The sequence below is a fragment of the Poecile atricapillus genome, chromosome 2, assembly GCF_030490865.1.
Source record: "Poecile atricapillus isolate bPoeAtr1 chromosome 2, bPoeAtr1.hap1, whole genome shotgun sequence".
NCBI lineage: Eukaryota > Metazoa > Chordata > Aves > Passeriformes > Paridae > Poecile > Poecile atricapillus.
In genome coordinates, this window is record NC_081250.1 from 17,627,753 (window position 1) to 17,648,568 (window position 20,816).

A 20,816-nucleotide genomic window follows, 5' to 3' on the forward strand; every position below is an offset into this window, starting at 1 on the left:
AATTGCTGAGATTTCCTAAGTGAGAAGGCTGGCAGAACTGAAGGAGGGAATTTTATTATGGAGGAAGTCAGCTGGGTTGTGGGATTTCCTCTAGAAATGCTCCACAATACAGGCATAGGAACAGAGGAAACAGATGTTGGGATTGAGCCAGGCCTGAGGCTGGCACAGTGACGCCTGCAATGAGAGCAGAGGAAAAAAAGGTGGAGTGGCATTAGGATAATCAACAACTGCATTCTCAAGGGCATAAACTGTTAGTCTGAAACTCAAGGGAAGATGGAGGGATAAAGGGAGAGAAAAGGAGCCAATGGGCTAGATGATGGTTGGCAATAATGCACTTGGCAACAGAGATGTAGTAACCCCTATCATGACTCGATCAGTTGATCTGATCTTGTGAACAAAGTGATGTATAAGAAACTTGAGTACATGTTGAAAAATGATGATGTTTGATGAAGAAACTCAGATGGGTCTTTGCATAGGCATTACAGCAACCAAACAGGGGTGTGGCAGTCTGCAAAGCAAGTAAGATTAAAAGAAACTGAAATCCCAGAGACTAGCTAATGGCAAGACACTGGGCAGACAGCCTGAGGAAAGCAAGACAGAGGTGAGAAAATGGAGTGTGGTGCTGTTGAAAGATTAAGAACAGGAATGGGGGAATTGGATGAGGAAGGGATAGAAAAACTCCAACTTGCTCTTTTAACTACAGCATGATAAGGAGGAACACTTTTGCCACAGGATCTCCAGAAGAAACAAGGCAGCAGAGGACAGTACACTTCTCTTGCACCACAAAATCTTTCTGCATTAGTGGCAGACTAGAAAGAGAAAACAGCTTTTCTGTTCTTCTCCTTCATCTTCTTACACTCCTCTGTCCATTTTTATCACTTTATTTATAAAGTGTAATATGTCTGAGGTGTACCCGGGAGCTTTATTTATACACGATTTGGGACTTTCTAGGGATCCTGAGACCCTGGAACTTCTGCAGAAGAAACATGGTTAATTTAGAAGCTGCACTCCCACAAAATAAAGGATTGAAAGGTGAACCATTTATTGACCATGCTGTGAATTCTTGAAGGGAAATGACTGCATCAGTTGCTGCACCTTGACATGTAACAGGGAGGTGGTGGGGCTGCAGCAGTGGTCACCAGTGCCACATTTGGCTATGTTAGATGGCTCAACTGGCACTGTTGTGAGGACATTAGTGACATTCATGTTTGTTACTTCAGGCTCATGAGATCCGGCTTTGCACTCCCAGCAAAGAAACAACCCAGCTTTTCTGTAAATGTTTAATTCTGTATTCTGCATTTTAAATGATTGTGTTTCTTAAAATTCAATAAACATATTAAATATGTGAAACTTTGTATATTATGCAAATATTTCAACATGGCATGCCATTTATCAGTGGCTTGTGCAATGGCTATTGCACCTATAGCTAAAGGCATTGTCAGACCAGACCTCCTGGATTACTCAGATACCACTGAACATGCCTTTATGTGTCAGGCCACTCTCTGTCAGATACCTATCAATCCCATTCTTTTCTATTCTATAAATGCACAGCCAAACCAAAAACACAAAAAAACCCAACCCCACAAAACCAGTAGCTATTATTCCATGTCTTACCTCACATCACATAACTCATAGTATATGTTTCTGCTCTCATCCTTGATGTAAATGGCGACACTGGGCGATTCCAGCATTTTCATTGTCAGCTGCTGGGGGAAGGCACTTACAAAAAGGGCACGAATTGTGTCTGTGCTTGTGATTTCATTTGGCATCCTCAACTGCTTTGTTTCATCTCCATACTGAAGATATAATACACCTGCAAGCAAATGTTTATAAAAAAATAAGACAGATACATATTCTTAAATGCACAATTATGACCTGGTTTCAAAGTTTATTTGGAACACAGGCCAAGTCCATAATGAAAAGAGAAAAAATAACTCACGCTCTTTAAAAAATAAATCACATATGTAATTTTCCTTTTCACCAGACTATTGGAATAGAGCATAGAACAATGATATGGTTCGGCCTTGATAAATGTGCTAGTCCCAGTACTGAGATGCCTCTTAGTGTACTTCAGTTAGATAAATCAGAAGTTTACCTTATGAATCCTAATGGAAAATCTCAAACATACCAAGTTTTCTCTGTATTGGAAGTTGTCGGTAAATCACAAGGTACTTTTAAAAAAAGTAGCTGAGGAAAAAATTTATCCTTTTATAGCACCTAGCTTTCCTTCTACATAACTTCACACTTATCAATAAAACCAAGATTTTCATTTTAGCACAAGGAATTTTATATTCACAATTCAATTTTCTGGCATTATATAGCATAAAGCCTCAGGTGAAACTCCTGCCAGGAGTAAAACTGAGGTACCACACAAAAAAACAAGAGCAATTTTGGAACCTATCAGTTTCACAGCACTGTTAATAATCATGCTTAGTACTCAGGGAGAAACATAAGTAATCTTAGATGTTGAATTGCAAAAGATGGACATTCTTATTCACTCAAGACAGAATGCCTTTCTGATACAGCTATTTTCAGGGAATGGACGGCTGTGATATGCTCAATAATGGAAACATGAATAATACAGACCAGCCTATGCTGATTTCTGTACCACCAGCAGGAGCCTGTACTCCACTGGCCAGCACTGCATGAGTGTGGCTCATGAGCTTTGCTGCAGCCCAGTCCCATGCCATCATGACCTCAAAGCCCTCCAAGGACTAAAGCACTCAGAAAGAGCCATCTCAATCAACAGAAGAAATCAGTCTGGACTTGATGGTGTTGATGAATTCTAACCACACTGGGTCTGGCTCCAAAGAAAATCAAAAGACCTTCTCATGAGCATCTCCAGTGTGGGAAGGTTTCTTATGACCTGCACAGCAGGAAACAAGCTGCCATAGGACTGCAACTAAACAGAGCAATTTCCTGGGATGTACAGCACTAGGGAATAGATTCAGAAGCAAGTGTTCAGATGAACTACTTTGGATTCAAGGAAATGGGGACTGGTAAGCCCAGTTGAATGCACTGTGCTGTTTCTGAGCCATCCCAGGTGTCTCTGTACAACACTGCATTGTCCCAGGAGGAAACACCTTTACTGTCTTGCAGTCTGTATGAGACGGAGCAAGTATAGGTTCCAAAGTGGTGTAAAAAGATGGCAGATCACAGAATCACAGAATAGCTGAGGTTGAAAGGCACATCTGGAGGTCATCTAGTCCACCCCCCCCGCACTCATACAGGACAGCTACAGCACTTGCCATACAGGACCATGTCCAGATAGTTTTTGTATATCTTCTAGGACAAAGACTCTGTAGCCTTTTTGAGAAACTTGTGTCAGTGCTTGGTCAATCTCACAGTGAAGAAAGGTTTCCTGATATTAGGGGGAATCTCATTTGGCCTTCTCGCTAAGCATGAATAAAGAGAGCCTGGCTCTTCTCTGCCCCCCTCCTTCAGGTTCTTTTATACATTGATGATGTTGCTGCCCTTAACCCTTCTCTTCTCCAGGCTGAACAGTCCCAACTCTCTCAACCTATCAGAGCAAAGAGGCTCCATCCAACCAAGTTAATAATCCTTGTGACTCTCTATTGGATTCTGTCCAATCTTGGGAAGATTCTGTGCTGCAGGGCCTTTTCATCAATGTTAATCAATAATTAACACAGTTGGGCTAAAGCCTGGCAGAGCATTTTACACAACCTGAATTTGCCACAACAGCAGTTGCAGTGTAGATGCACTGTAATTCTGTCCTCCCATGACCAATATAATCAGGAGGGTAGGGAACACAAGGTCCTCAGTGCAGTTGCCATCAGTCATCAGCAAATCTCAGAAAATCACAAAATTTAGATAAGGTAAGTCAGTGAGTCACACTTGAAAGTCATCAGCAACAGGACACACAGTTTATGGTGCTGAGATAGAAACACTGAGTGAAAGCAATGGTAAAAGGTGAGGTCCTAGAATACAAACACAATTAACTCAAAGGCAATTAATAAAGAGAAGGCATTTCAAGCTAAGATGAGCCCTGTATCCCGTTATCTTTAATATTTTTTGTCCCTATGTTGTCCATAATTGCTATAAAGGAAGGCAGAAACAGTCAGATGTTCCTACAATCAGTGAATAGATAATTGTGCTTGCACTTATGGATGGAAGATGTTAACTTTCCTGAATACTAAACAGACTACTCAGCATTACCTAACTATTATTTAATATTAGGCTGCTTTTACGAAATAGAGCTGTTAACTTAATCTTTGTATTATTATCAAGAGCTGATACCTTCATTAATATTGCAATCAAACTCCATGTAAATCCTACTACAAATTTCCATTTTCTTTTGTCTGGAAATCTTTTTCAGTCTGAAATTAAACTAGTTTTCTTTCAAAGATTTAGAGGAGTTTTCCTATTACTTTTATTTCTAATGGCAATATTTAATGAGCTATTAAACTATTTTTCTCTTTTTATTATAATTTGAGACATCATTTATTTCTTTATGTTCTTTTAGGTAAAATTTTATTTTTAGTGCTTAAACATTCTATGCAGCTAAACACTTTTTTGGATTCAGAAACTAATTACATTTGTAAAAAAAATTAAACAAGTTAATGATTGCATTTATTTCACTTTTCCAAGATATGCAAAGACATATTCATTTTTGATGATAGCTTTCGGTTCTTATGAAAAACATAAGGAACCTTCTATGTTTTGGCATTTAAACTTTCTTGGATTTAGTAGCCAAAAAAAAAAAGATTTTTTGGCTAAAAAGATAGGCTTTGCATATCAGCTTTGCAGCTGGGTGTGACTCTCTTTTCTGGCCAGTTTCAAAGTTAGTACAAAATGCAGAAATGCTAGTTTTGCATTTCAAACCATTAAAACCACACTCAATATTGAGCTACTGAAACCATTAACACAGAATACATGGCAGAGTTGAAAAATCTTCCTTACATAAGTTGAATCATTGCAAAACAGTCTTGATTCTGCCTGTGCTTCAATACTCCCACAAAATACTGATCCAAAGCAAAAGCACAGTTGTCCTTGAGTCCTGAATTTTCAAAGCAAATATGCATATTATACCTTAAAACAGACAGCTTAAACATACAACTTGGAGAAACGTTTTGGCCCCAATCTCACTTGAGAGAGAAAACAAATTTTCAAAGGCATAATAAACTCTTTTTTTCTTTATTCTCCTTTAAATCACATGCCCTTAAAAAAAACCTATTGTCTTTCCTCTTGAGTTGTCTGATCTGTATCATGATACAGCAGTGCTTTAGGGCATTTCCTATTTGACAGACCTAACTGCTTTACTTCTAAAAATCCTTTTTGAGCATGACAAAATAAAGAAACTCAAAATCCATTTGTTAAAATTATTCATAATATTTTTTTCCACACATTGCCCAGATGAAATTCTGAACACTGATAATACCCACATGTTCCACTTCATGCAAGCTGCTGGAGTTCTGAGGTGTTTTACCTTCCGTGAAAACATCACTCCCATGGAGATTAAAGCAAGAAGAAATAGAATATAACTTAAGCATGGTTTTTGTTAAGGTACAGAACATATGTCAGCAAGGCTGCTGGAAAGACATTTAAACACAAGGGATGTTCCTGTCTCCGTGTACCCTCAAGTCCCTCTTGCACTTACTTACACTTCTGGTACAATGGATTTACCTGAAACATGAAGATTGTGTCCATTTTTATACAACACAAATAAAAAAGGACTGTGAAATTCCCCACTACTCTAGGACAACATGTATGAAGATGACTGTGAATGAGGTAACAGCACCAGGTTCACGTCAGACGATGCTGTGGCTCCCACTTCCAAGAGCTCCTAGGTACTGCCAGCCCTGTGCTATCCTACAGCTGCAACACAAACTATAATGTTAAGCCATCCCCTTTGCCATGTAGTATAACTTAGCTGCAGAAATACCTCTGGAATTTTTGATCGTTTTTCACTCTACAAGCAACAGACCACAGACTTAAACACAGGCCACAGCAGAAAGCATTTACACGTAGGCCTTAGTAACTTAAGCCTCGTAACAAATTGCTTCACAACATTCCTGTCAACTAAGAAGTATGCTTTATATAAATAAGGGAAATTAAACACCCAAAAGGCAAAAGAACATGTCCAAAGAAAGGTTTACAAGCATCAAACCCAGATCTGATGATGATCCTGTGAACACACCACATGACTGCTGTTTCCTTCCCTACATACAGAACTCTTTCAAAACACAGTATTTTCTGCTGCTTCTATCAATGGTCAGTGGCAGGATGTGCAAAATATTTCATCATTTCTCTCAGGGGTGATCTACGTGAAACACAACATGGTGCAATGCAAGATGCAGAGTTAACCTGACTCGGGGGCCTGAGCCTATCAGCGCTGGGTTGGGGTGCCCAGCACAGCCTTCCTGTGCCTCCAGCCATCACAGCTCTGAGCTCAGGCACACTCACCACATTCACAAAAAGGCATTCAGCTCAAACAGTGCTGCTGGGCTGCAAAACCGACTTGGGAGCTGAGGACATGCCCTCAAGCGTGATGGTGAATCCCCCCTGAACACACGGGGTCTAGGCTGGCTTTAGATCGAGGAGCTGCATAACCACAACAGGGTTGGCACAGCAGCCACTGATCAGACCACAGCTCCTGAGTTACAACTGACAAAGGTTTACTCCTTATGGCAAGAGCTAATGTCATGCAGGTGTCACAAAACCACCCAGCTCACGTCTCTCAGCACCTCCATCACATACAGGGTGCTGACCTAACCCTGAGTAAAGCACCACGTTATCACTGTTAACAATGACCTCCATGCAGGGCAGCTTACATACTTAGGAGAACTTTAATCACAATTAGCTTTTGTTTAAAGAACGAAAATTATCTTCAGAAATTCATTATTTAAGAGAGGAAAGTTACATACCTGATAAAACAAGAATAAGTAAACAAACAAGATTGTGTCCTCTTCTGTGACCTTTACAAGTATCTGTTCATTCTCTCAAACAATGGATTTTAAATGGAAAAATACGATTTCTCACATAATTCTCTTATAATGAAGAAGAAAAAACTGAGGCAGAAAGTTAAATAACTCTTCAGTATTATGAAATAAAATACAGTTAAAGCTTACATTTGGGTTCATGAGTTTCTTTTCTGTGAAGCTACAGCACTCCCTCTCTGTAGGCAAGATGTTTTGCAAATTTCCGCACTGAAGTTTCTAACTGGCATTTGGCAATACCTTAATCCAGCTGAAGAGAAGTATTAACTGATGATAAAATCTGTATTTGGCTGGTGTAGGATGCTTGGGCACTGGAGCATTTAAACCTTCCCACAGAACCAAAAACCACTGGCATGAACAAGGCAATCCTACTCTCTTCCAACACAGCTATTGTACGTTTCTTCTGGAAATTCTGTGTCGAATCTGAAAATTTCCAGTAATAGTAATGCAGATTAGACTACAGCAATCAAAATCTGGATGCATTGGAAGCTCTGGGCCTTCTTGAAATACAAAGTGCAAAGCAAGATATAACTAATATGGGAAAAATGACATTAGATTAATTTCACTCTTTACCCCTAACCATCAGTTAACCATGTGTTTTTGAGAAGATGGACAATCCTTGTCTTTTCATGCTGCTTTAGCTTGATCTTCCACCATAAGTCCATTGAGTCACTGTCTGGACATTCCCTCATGCTGAAGTCAGCAGCAATGGTAACAAGCAAAAGTGAGAAAAAGCATCCTTGTTTCTTACTTACACTTAATGTCAAATCATTACTTGAGACTTGCATGAGTTTTAAAGACTAAGGATAATATTTAAAGTTTCAATGATAACTGTTTTTGTTTGGCCCAGGTTTTTCCTCAAAAGTGCAGTTTAATATTTTAATTTCTTTTAATAAGATTTCAAGATACTTCAATTTTTTCTTTCCTTTTGGAAAAATTGTCATATATAAGACTAAAAGGATGGCACAGGCCCATATTGTTCTCTGTTCCCTATCCCTCCTTCCCCCCCAACTATCTAATAAACAGAGCAAATACACATCACCAAATTCTGCCAGAGTTATGCAGACAGAAGTTTATTACAGTAACAACTCTTGCAGCATGGAAGAAATTCCTCAATATTAAGTTCTTACTTTCCATACCCTCAAGACTTAACTCTCTTATTTCACCACACAGTTTCAACTAGTCTGAGGTCATTGCCATGATCCTTGTGGTATTTCTAGCCTGAAGCTCTCATATTAACTTCTGTTAGTACTCCCTCCTGAAAATCTGTCCTCCACATTCAGAAAATGTTCTATAAATATACTTAGCTGTCTTCAAGTATTAAGAGAATAAAAAAGTAGATATTTTAATGAATAAAGCAATTACTTATTTTATTTATATTTTTTTTGCACAATAGTCTAAAGAGATTTGTTCAAGGTATTATTGTTTGATAACAGTTTCAATAAAAACAGGAACTGTTTAATTTAGTCCAGTATTACATTTTACTGCTATTTCATTCTTCTCTACTACTTACAGTGACTCGCTTAACAAACTTAATTTGTTATTTAATGAAAAAGACAGACGGAAAACTCAGTAGTCACATAGATTTCCTACCAAAATGTTATGAAAAATAAAGGTTTTTAACTGCCACTAAAATACCACCACTTTTCTTCAAACAAATGCATTCAGCTGGCTAAAAAGAATAAGTAAAATCCAAAAAGAAAATGGACAACTTTTTTTATCTAAAGAAAACTCAATATTTTCCCCATCTGATTCCTAATAAAACCTGTGACAAAGCCTATTGCCAAAAGGCAGCTTGGGCTATATACCTGTACCAGCACGTCCATCTACTGTGAACAGTTACTTGTATCATCTAGAGATCCTGAGAGAACATTTCAGTTTAACCTAGTTCCCGAGGTGAAAATCAACGTTCTGGCAGGATGGCCTTTGGACAATAATTGCATTCTGTTGCACAGAATAACCCAACTGACTATCAAGGCGACTTTTTCATACCCCAAACTGACAAAACAATGCCAGCAAACTTGGAAGAACACAAAATCCATATGATACTGAATGAAAAAAGGCTTTTAAAATTACAACAAGAAGTTACATATGTACCAGGGCTATTTTTCAGAGGGCCCCCGCAGGTTCTGCCATGCTGCATTTACTGCAGTTCACATTCACCAGTTTAGCATCCCCACACACAGGCATAGGACATGCCCATGCAGGCTCTGCCTTCATCCACAGAAGCTGAGCCCCTGACCTCTGAAGAAGCCAGTAAGGCACGGCTGGCTCCCAGCCAAAGGTGCCAAACTGACCAGTGCAGTTTTCCAAGGATGCGCCTGCCAAAGACTACTCAGGTATGTGAAGTATTTAAGGCCACTGCAGTTGAGTATTTTACATAGGGGCATTTTTGTTAGAAACTTTTAAATGGAAAAAAGCAAAAAAAGACAAATCAAATTTCTTGGAATACTTGTTCTTCCTCTTGAATAAACATAAAGAGAGATTCTACCCAATTGTATTTTCTTTGTGTATAAATCAGCTGTATCAAACTCATTATTTAAGTAATAACTATTTTCATAAACCCTGTTTTTCAGTACTAAATGAGGTACAATTGATGTGTTCAAGGGCAGAATGTGACCATTTTAATAATACATAGCCATGAAGCATTAAAGTCATGTAGGCCATGCATGCCTTTGTAATTTTGCTCCATTTACCAAATGGTCTGTATTTACAGCAGGAATTCTCTTCAATAATTCTGAAGTTATTTCATTTCTAGGAAGTTCACTACTGTAAGTAGCAAATTTAGGGGTTGAGCCATCAGCATTTAAGAGCACAGCTGGTTAGGGCCACCAAAAATTCACCTCTGTGGGCTTGACTTTGTGTGAAGTCCTCACAAGCTACTTGAGACAGGATCTTGGAACCAAGACTGTAGTTTGAATGATTAAGAATAATTCCAAGAGGTCATTTCCTAGACTCACTCCAATTTGTCATTATCTTTCATGTATTGGGGAACCAAAAGTGGACACAGTGCAACCTCACAAATGATGAGAAGAGGGGAATAATCACTTCCCTTGACCTGCTGGCTATATTTTTCCAATAGACAGCTATGCAGTTTTCCCTTGCCACAAGGACATGCTGCTAACACACTGTCACCTTGCTGTCATACCCTAAGTCCTTTCTGCAAAGCAGCTAAGCCATCCGTCCTTGCCAGTAATGTTGCAGAGCTGCTCTGTCTCTGATGAAAGGCTGCATTTGCCTCTCTGGAGTTTCATGAAGTTCCAGCTAGTCCATTTCTCATGGGGTCCCAGTGAAGTGGCCATCAGACTATTCAGCACATCAAATCCTCTCTCAAACTTGGGTGTCAGACTTGACCCTACTGCTGGTTTGTTCCATCCCAACAATGAGGTTTCTGATGTCGAAACTCACAGGCCCCAGTGTCCAGCCCTGAGGAGCACAGCTAAAGCCCAGCTAGCTGCCAGCTACACACCCTGAAGGCCACCCCGACCTTCCCCATGTGGCTACAAGGAGGCAATGAGAGATATGAAAGGCCTTGTTAAAGCCAAGATAAACAACACCCACTGCTCTGCCCTCATACCCACAGATGGTCTATTCATCACAGAAGGTAATTGGGAAAAGCAACGGTACAAGCGCCTATCTCTTATGAAACAGCTGAGTAGTTAAAAAAACATCCAGGAGGGCTCCCATCTTTAGAGTTGCTCAGACCTTGCCCCTATTGTCCCAAGAGAGCGCCCTAATCAGCAGGCTATTAACAAGCTTCTGATGCAGTGATTATCCTCTTATCCTGCTTGAATTGGGTACTCTGTAGCCAGAAATGCACAAAAGAGATCTAGAACTAATACAAGAGACAGTTTTATACGACCACAGAGATTACATTATTTCTCTCAGGGAACAGAAACCTGAATTTAGGCCCAGCATAGTAACTATGCATTAGAATCACTACCTAAATATATAACCAGTACTGGGAGAAATGATTAAACCCAAGAGCTATCCTCATTCAGGGATGTGCTGTCAGCCCTGGCAGCAAATCCTAAATACAATGTGCTGAGGGATGGGCTATGCTTTTCTCCTTGGCCAAAGTATTAGGCTTCTTACAATGCCTGGAATTGCAATACACTTTTTTCCTTTGCATGCCCATGTCAAATAGAAGGCTCTGGTGTTTGCGTGACTTACTGTGTTAGAAGTAGACTTACAAATTTTATCTAACACAAAAATTAGACCAGATTTATCCAAGTGATAGCACCTGTGCTAGATACACCCCATGGGACAGCTCCATCTGGCCTCCCACCTATCCTCTGAAGGAAAGAGACCTGCACAAGCTACTCCAGCTGCCAAATCTGTCTTCCAGCAGACACCAAATGCTGAAGGCTCAAACTGCTGCTGCTAAATCAGAATATGAAGTGATGGTAGAGCTGGATAAAGACATTACACATTTTGTGAGGGCAAGATTTGGGATAAAGAGAAAAGCTGCTGCCACCCTGACATAGCTTTATTCAGTTCATCCAGGTTGTACACTCATTACTCTACCTCTCCTACTATCTTCACCACTTTTCATTCTGATTTTATTTATGTTGCAAGATTCTGAAATAAGAGTATTTTGTCACTATGTCTTACCCAACACAGTGAGGCACTGTTTTTGCTCAAGGTCCTTTAGTATTAATGTAGTGCAAATAAATAATAAAGGTTGCATTCAAAAGTCATTTAACAGATAGAGCAGTGACAGACAGATTTACATAACTAATGGGTTTGTTTAGTACACTGTACGTCTTCTGCTCTGGTATCACTGCAATGAACCCATTAGATCCATGCTGATACAACCTGCTGCAACAAAATTCAGCTCCAGTGTGACACAGCATCTAAAATATCCTGCATATCAGCTTTTTGGTGGCAGAGAGAATGTGTCTCTGTTGAGACACTATGTACTAAATCATATCTTGCTCCTTGGAAGCATTTTTTCAGGTACACACAAGACAGTTTATTACAGGAAAAAACCCTCTTAAGTAAACAGCAATTGTGGGCACAAGTGCTAACCTGGGAAGTCACATATTTCACATACCTGCCTTTCACATATTCTGTAGAGACATAAAGTGAAATGGAGAAAAACTCTGCTAGGTCAGTATCATTGTTTAGCTTCTTTTTCTCTTTTGATACAAAACATTTCAAGTAAGAGGTGTGTTTTTTTCTTTCCAAGTCCAAAACCTTTCACTATTCTAATCTGAAGAAATGGGAAAGAAAATAAAGTCTAGGAAAGCTGGAAGGAAGACTTGAGCTACATTAGAGTATTATGATTTCCTAGGGTCTGTGTTTCAATTTGTTAATTGGAACTAGTTGTTTCAGGCTGTTTTTCCTATAGACCTGTCAGTCCCTGTTAAGCTATCTGACCATGACAGCAAATATTTACATGATCTTTTTGCATGTTGGCTGCTTTGTATACACTATAAAAGGCAAGATAGACAAAATTCTTAAAGATGACTGAATACATTAAAGTTATACTCAGCCTTAACTTGAAATGCACTTCCCAGGGAGTTCCTCTCCCATGAATTAAACTGAAGCTCTTGCTGACTTCATTAGGCTTAAATCATGCCCTAAGGAATCAGAGAGGGCAGTGCCACTACTAGCAAATCACAGGCTTCTCATATAAAGTCTATGGCCATTCACATATCTTCTGTCTGATTTTACATGTCTATTTATTTTCATTTCTAGCTCATAAATAGTAAGTAACAATTAATTAGCTCAAATATAATATATGTCTACCTTTAGCATTTCTATTTTTCTCTGGGTGTCTTACAGTATCTTGCCTATACACGAACAGAGAGTCATTTCTACTGTCAATTGAAAGGCAATGATCTGTCCCTCTGAAAAGGTTTTGGTATGAGTGAAATTGTCACTGTGGCCCTTTCTTTTTTAACAGGCTTTGAGAAACATCTGCAAGAAATACTGCAAAAGATCGAGGCATTATGATTATAATCAGTAATGGCATTTCCATATAAGGTGGTAGCAAACTAATTAATCAGACACTAAAATCTGTGCCTGCCAAATCTTGGGTTTGGGGGCTAATAAATTATAATCATGACACTCCATGATTGCTTAAGACCCTCCCCATGCCAATCCTTAAACATTTGTATAATTTTACTCCTTTATGTAATCCCTCCAAATGCAAATCAAATGCAAATGTTGGCAGGCTCAGACATTTCTGAAGAGGACTTTCACATCACCCAATTTCAGGCACAGGTTTGCCAGCAGGAAGCCCAGTCATCCTCTGCTCCTCATCCATCTGGACTGGAGTGGCCAGGCACCCTGGCTAGAGCACCCAAAAAAGATGATTGCAACCCTTCAGCCATAAAGCTTCATCTTCCTCAGTCACTTCTCAAACTCAAATCTTTGTGCATTTATGGAGATCCCCCCCTACCATATTGTTCCTTCATCCAACCCTGTGTGTACAGCCTGATCCTGCAGGAGCACCAACAGCTGTTGCTGCAATCGTGATCTCACCCTGCCCCTCTGGGCTGTACCCATGGCATCGACTGCCCTGGTCACTCCATCACCACACAGGATGCCAGTGCCTGCCCTTACAAAGGATGCTGCCTATTCTTTGGGCAGACACAGCACACCAGAGACCACAAGTGAACATACTTGTCAGCCTTCATTTCACTGAGCAGGGACAGCAGCGAGCCGCGCGCGGGCACAGGCGGCTGCTGGCGTAACCTCGCTGGATGCCTGTCAGGTTCTGCTTCCTCCAGGCAAATTGCAAGTGAAGTTTGCTGAAAGCTTTTGAGCACTTTCCAGGTTTCAGCTGATTCTCACTGACAGTTTTGCTAGATAATTTTTTTCCCACAGTTATCTCACTGGAAAAACTCCCAGCTTTCAAATATGTATTTTAAAATACATTTAATTTTCTCTTGCACAGTGAATTCATTTATTTTAATATCTTGCTTTGTCTCCAGGCTGCACAATGATGAAGCAAGTGTTGACTTCTAGTTTTCTTAGCCAAGAAAGACCTTAATTTCAAAAGCTGGGGCTGAAATTTTAAATGGGCCCACAATAGAAATACTGTTTTCTAGGTCAACTCCACGTGAATACCATGTCCTGTTAGATTAGTCCTGACTGACAAACCCATGATAGTGAGGTAGCCAAAATGCATTTGTGTTATTCCTTCTCAGGCTCCATGTTAATTCAGACCACAATTTGAAAACACACTGACTCAAATACAGCTAGTAAAATAGGAGCCCACAGAACAATTAGAATTTCAAAAAGAAAGCATCAGTTTTCTAAAATGCATTGAAATATACAATGTAAAATTAAGAAAAGTTTATAAAAGTTCATTATTCTCCTCACTGAAATTATGTTTGCTGAGGATCAAAACACAATTTTTATTTAAATTATATTAAATTTAAAAATTAATAGATATGTAAAGGGAGGTGATGATACACAGAGCATTTAAAATCATATGAATACAAGTATGTTCACAGCACTTTTAAAACTGAAGTTATAAACAGCTTTCTGTTTTTTTAAAATTAAACACTCCCCTTTTACAGCTGGAAATAAAAAGGACCACAGCATGAAAAACATCTCAAAAGTAAAATTTCAGAACATTGCTGATGGTGATGTTAGAACACAGTGGCAGAAGAGATCGAAAAGGACATTATTATGAAAAAAATGCACATAACATTAACAATAATAATAATATAAAATTGAACTATTTTGGAATACTCTTTATCTTTTTTTAAAAAAACCTATTTGTTATTAATCGGTTCTTGGAACAACTTGGAAAAGATTGTGGGCAGATGACAATATATTACTTCCAATTTGGCTAGTATGATGATCCCTTAAGCCACACACATATCTGTGACCCCTCCTGCAATACAGAGAGAAATTAATTTCAAATCTAAAAACTCTCAACTGAAATGCTTCATATTACATTGGCTTCCCTGTTTTTGTTTACTTTTTTCTTTCTCCTGCATTTGGCCTGTCTCTGGCACATGAAAGACAGGGTGTTTTGCAGGATCTGAAATCCTGGCCATTAAGTAAAATAGTGTATTTTCATGTGGCTATCTTCCATTAGGGCCTGGACAACACATTTCAGAGCATGCAAGAGATGCTAAAAAAAGGGTTTAAGAATGAATCACTTAACAGTGAACTCATGGTCCTCCCATCTTAGCAAAGATACTATTGAACTGCAAAATTTCATGGCAGCAATGATAATCAGATATCCAGGATGGTTTCTGGATGAGCAACAAGTGGTTATAGCAGCACTTCTCAGCTGGAGAAGAGATGACCTGAGGGAAATGACAGGCCAAGGAAATCAGATATGGCCGGGGGAAGCAGATAGCAATCTGATGTTTGCTGTCACTTCCAACACAAGAACTAGGGGGTATAACCTAAAGCTGATAAACAAATACAAAACAAAGCAACAGGAAAGCAGTGGTTGGCAGTAAACCAACAGAAACTTGCTGCCAAAGTCACAGAGGCACTATGGAAGATGTGAAAAATTTACATGGGATTCATCAAAGGTGGACTGAACAAATACCTGGAGGAGACATCTTTTGATGGTTACTGTACTGGCAGAAACCATAACCAGGAAATCCCTAAGCTGAAGATACCTCGAGGCTGAGAACATCTGGGGGAAGGATCACACATACACACAGAGGACAGGAGGTTGATTCAGGACAGCCAGCACAGCTTGACCAAGGGCAAGTCCTGTCTGATGAAGCCAGTGGCCTTCTGCGGTGGGCTGCTACAGCAGTGGGCAAGGAAAGGGCTACAGATGCCCTTTATATGGATTTCTGTAAAACCTTTGACATGGTCCCCACAACATCCTTCTCTCTAAATTAGAGAGAGATGGAATTGATGTGTGGATTGTTAGATGGATAATTAAGTGGTTGGATGGTTGCATCCAGAGGGTGGTGGACAACGGCTCAGAGTCCCAATGGACATCAGGGACAAGTGGTGTGCCTCAGGGTCTGTATTGGGATCAATGTTATTTAATATCTTCAAAAATTACATAGATGAAGGGAATGAGTGCACCCTCAGAAAATCTGCAAATGACACCCAGCCGTGTGGCACCGTTGACATGCCTGAGGAGCGGGATGCCATTCAGAGGGACCTGGACAAGTTCAAGAAGTGAGCATGTGGGAATCTCATGTGGTTTAACAAGACCAAGTGCAAGGTGCCCTGGTATCAGCACAGGCTTAGGATGGACAGAGTGAGGGCAGCCCTGCTCAGAGGGCTTGGGGGTGCTGCTGGGTGAGAGGCTGGACATGACCCAGCCACGTGCACTCACAGCCCAGAAAGCCAAATGTGTCCTGGGCTGCATCAAAAGCTGGTCAAGGGAGGGGATTCTGCCCTTCTGCTCTCTTGAGACACCACCTGCAGTGCTGCACCCAGCTCTGGGGTCCCCAGCCCACACAGTGGGGCTGGACTGTGAGTTCCAAAGGCTGAACCACCTAACATCACACTGAAGCAAATATAGGTCTTACAGAAAATTCTGGGGTGAAGTAAGCCATACTGAGAATGCCCTAGCCAGCAGTGACTTACAGGCAATATAGTATAATGAACATAATAGTGCATGTATAGTAAACATACATGTGCTCTTAAAAACACCTCAAAAGCAAAGTCTTATCCAGACTGAACTATCACAAATATCTCCCCCAAAAGCCCAACATACTGGTAGCCCAGCGGGTTGTGGGAGTGCAGCCACTCTGTGAGCTGACATGGACAGGGATCAGCTCCTTGTTTCCAGCCCCACTGCTCTTCACTTTTCAGCTCTGGGAGAGTAAAGAACCCCTTCCAGCCCTGTTTTCTTCACACTTGTTGTGTTTGTCAGATATCATAATACTCTTGTCAGAAACTGTCCTAGATTATTGAGGGATGAGTAAACCACCATGACAAGCTTACAAGCACATTACGATGAGTCCAGTCTTCGATTTATGTCACTCTCTATATTGGGAGATGAGCCTACAGGAAAGCAGCATTTCAGTTTATTACCTATGAGCAAAACCTGCCTTCTTCAGCAATCCACACATGAGTTACGTGCCTTCCTGCAACACTTTAACTGCCCTCTGGTGTCTTCCCTCAAAAGAACAGCCTTAGTCCTATCATCCATCAGCTGAGCAGTCACTGAGACAAAATTCACCATCATAAAAGGAGCTCTGGTTCACAGCTGGCCTGAATTCAACCCTGAGATATGGAAAGAATGCAGGAAGCAGAGCTGTCCACCTGTGCTGACACATCTCTCGTGTCACTGTGCAGACGGAAGGGCACTGCCCCAAAGTAAAGGGCATCCCCATCAGCATATCCACTTAAATCCTCTGCCTGGAAAGCTACCACCACACAAATACAAACCTTTTCATTTCAAGATGGATTACTAAGGCAATCATATCTCTAGGTTTCTTTCAACCAAGCCTGGTTTTGAAGAGATGACAAAGTGACAAAGCCTCTGTCTCCTGTCTGAAAATGAGGGTACAATCTTGTATTAAGTTCATTGCCAAATATCATGCGGGCTTGGCAGGAAGTGTTTGCAACAGTGGGTTTTAACCATTACTCAGCATTTCATGACAGGGCCTGCATCTCCTGCCTGCATGTCTACTATGCTCCCATCCCACTTTCAGATCTTATGAAAATAATTCCACTATTCACCCAAGTTACTCAGTATCCCATACCAAAAAGAGCAACCTGACATGAAAAATAATGTGTTACCAAAGTCTTTACTTTTTCAACCCCAAACTATTTAAAAACTGTTTAAAATACACAGATGGAAAAAACAGACTAAGTACAGAATAGAGAAGGACTGAAGCAGGCTCTTACCCAGTGATCTTTCCTTTGTTTGGTTTGCTGACCGCACAACAGGAAGGCTTGCTCGCGTGCGACTGCCCCTCGAAAAGGGGGTTGGAGAATCACCTTCAGACATGGCCTCTAAGGAGTCAGCAGATGCTTCAGAGAGGTGTTCTGTGTGGTCACCCAAATTGGACTGGGGGCTCTGGGATGGCTTCGGGCTTCTTGTCTGCAAAACAGAGTATTTCTTTATTAGTCTACCAAAACCAAAGTGTGGGAGGAAACAAAATCAAAGAAAAGAAGGAAGGAGTCCAAACTTCTTCCAATACTGGTATGCTGTAGGTCACTTCTGTGTAGATTATTTAGGAAAAGTATCCTTGGGCATTCTGCTGCAATTTTTATGGTTGCATATCCACATTGCAAATTTTGTTTCTAACAAGGCCCTGAAGATAAGACATGTGCTGAGTAGATGTACAGCAATGACATTCTCCTTGTCCACACAAACACACACACACACCCACCCTCTAATTTTATCAAGTCTGCTAAGAAAAATCCTCTGAAAAGCAATACCGTAATGGAGTTATAAAGCTATCAGTTTCTTCTGCCGTGCCATCTATGCAAGGTCCAGGTCATGCAGCAAAGCCAAAATAGCCATCCAACATTTCTAGTTAAAATCACAAACAATTACTTTATTTTTTGTTGTACCAGCATGAATTAGAACTGTCTTCATTACCTGACCAAATTAACTATGACTTTTACTGGGAAACCATACTAGTAAATTGCTAAACACAGTTGCTGGGAAAAACCCCAAGTCTTCCAGCAGGGGAGAGATATGGTTTCATTTATGCATTTCTACCAATTCTTCACTGTAGGATCTGCCTAATAAAAACACACTCAATGGGAAATAAAATGTCCTGAACATTTTTTGCAAACTATAAATGACATTATAAGCCCTTTCCACAAAAAGGGGTTGCTTTATGAAGCATACTCAATACTGTGTAGTGAAACCCCCTCACAACCACATGTACTATTACTCTGGAAGAATAATAGTATTTCCTCGTCTTTCTCAATCAAACCATATCACAGCAAACGGGAACATACAAAGCAGAAATTCAAAGCAAAGCAAGCTTACTAGGTTCCAAACCCAGTATGTAAATATGAACTTTATAGATGTCTATAATCAGCACCAGGCACAAGATGTCTTTAAACTTACATGTTTTTCTCTCCCCTATCATTTAAGGTCAGATGCTATTATGTTAAAAATCCCTTGTATCGAAATCAGCTTCAACTCGAGGTTTGCAGATGCTGTCAAGATCCAAAGATTATGCTTCTTTCTGGAATGCTAAGCTAACTGATCTTGCTGACATCTGTTTCTTTCAGTGGTTTTTCAAGTGAAATGAAGAGAGCTCATTTCAGCAATAGCATGCATCACATGATATTCCTTATGTGACTTTGAACGTATGAAGAACTTCAACTTTTATTACATTTTCATTATCTTGCTGTAGAGGGCTGTTCTTGCCAAGCTGTGCAGTTGCTCACAAATTACAATGATCAGATATACCTCACAAGAAAGTAAGTCCTCCAGAACTTCTCACTTTCTAAATGCTAATATTAAAATAGTAGGTACTATCTGTCTTGCAATGAAATTGTTCAAGAGCATTGAATTTTATGCAGGACTTAAAGCTAACAACATTTGTTCTAAAGTATGCTTTGAAGTGCCTCTGACATGGTCAGCACAAGTCTGCAGGTTGTAAATACAGGGACTTGTGCCGGAAAAGTTACAGAGGTGACAAGTGACCTGCAAACACAGAAAAGAATCTGGTAAGTCAGTACTTCTTCACTCAACTTTCCAAAATGGCTTGTGAAGCATCACTGAAGTATTTTGTTTACACAGGCATATTATGGAAGTACTCCCAAGCCAAGACATTACAGCTCTGTAGTTCCTTGTACTGATTAAAAACTTATCTGTATAAATCCATTAACAGGGAGGTAGAAGGCATATAGTTCTCCCTTTCAAGAAAACCATGACCAAAAGTAAAACAAGATTTAAAAAAAAAAAAAAAATAGGAAAAACAACAAAATCAACCTGCAAAAGGTCCTTAGTTTCAGAGTTTGTTGTGAAGGAAATTCCTTCTCTTTCTTTAAAAAAATATATACTGATCATATGAAAATCTGGATCAAGCTTATTTTGCTTTGCTTTTGCTTATTTTTTCTCTTCCATTTATATTAAAATAATCCCCAAATGCCATTTGAGGCATGCAGTTGCATATATATTGTTCATTGATAATATGAACAGATGTATATTTGAGCAGTAAGGGGACACTTCATTACCAAAGCCAACAGACACAGATTTAGCTGAGCAGTTGCCCAGTGTGTCCTGTCAATGCACAGATGGAGACAATCTCAGTGACACTGTGTTCCTCTAGCTGTCCCTGGGGAAATGCTGTAGGACCTAAGACACAGCATCCCAGATCACCACAGATGACGTGATGTCATTACTGTAGCTGAATCTGTTGGGTCTAGCTAATTTTCCCAAGAGCAACCCTCATAGAATTTTACTTTGTATCAGTGGCTAGAAAGGTGTTGATAACACAGCATTATTTCTGCTGCTGTTGAGCAGGGCATGCACAGCATAAAGGCTCTCTCCAACATTCCCTCACTCACCCAGGAGGCTGTGGGTGGGCAAGATCTTGGCAGAGGAAATAGAAGGGCTGACCCAAACTGACCAAAGGAATATTCCATACCATTTGATGACTGTTCAGCAATAAAAGCTAAGAAAAAGGAGGAGGAAGGGACCATTTGTTACTACATTTGTCCTATGGAGCAACTGGTACGTGTACTGAGCCTGAAAGCTCACTTCCTGGGAAGTGCCTGGACATCACCTGCTGATGGGGATTAGAGAATATTTACTTTTGCTTCTGCATGTGGCCTTTGCTTTTTCTTTATTAAACTGAATTTATCTGAACTGGTGACGTTTTTCCATGTTATTTTCTCCCCTGCATTCCAGCAGAGGAGGGGGGATGGAGTGGATTGGTGGGTAGCTGGTGTTCAGCCAAGGTCAACCCACCACACTAAAAACCATCCTTTTTC

General features: G+C 40.1%; 1 protein-coding gene across 11 annotated transcripts in view; it reads right to left on the reverse strand.

The window, feature by feature from the left end:
- KIAA1217 (KIAA1217 ortholog) overlaps positions 1-20,816 on the reverse strand; it is a 175,905-nt gene that overhangs the window by 76,348 nt on the left and 78,741 nt on the right. For all 11 annotated transcript variants that reach the window (XM_058831451.1, XM_058831437.1, XM_058831443.1 and 8 more), the window contains 2 exons: positions 17,760-17,955; positions 1,615-1,813 (listed from right to left, as the gene is read on the reverse strand). In XM_058831451.1, the coding sequence (XP_058687434.1) occupies positions 1,615-1,813; positions 17,760-17,955 (395 nt within the window). The remainder of the gene's footprint in view (positions 1-1,614; positions 1,814-17,759; positions 17,956-20,816) is intronic.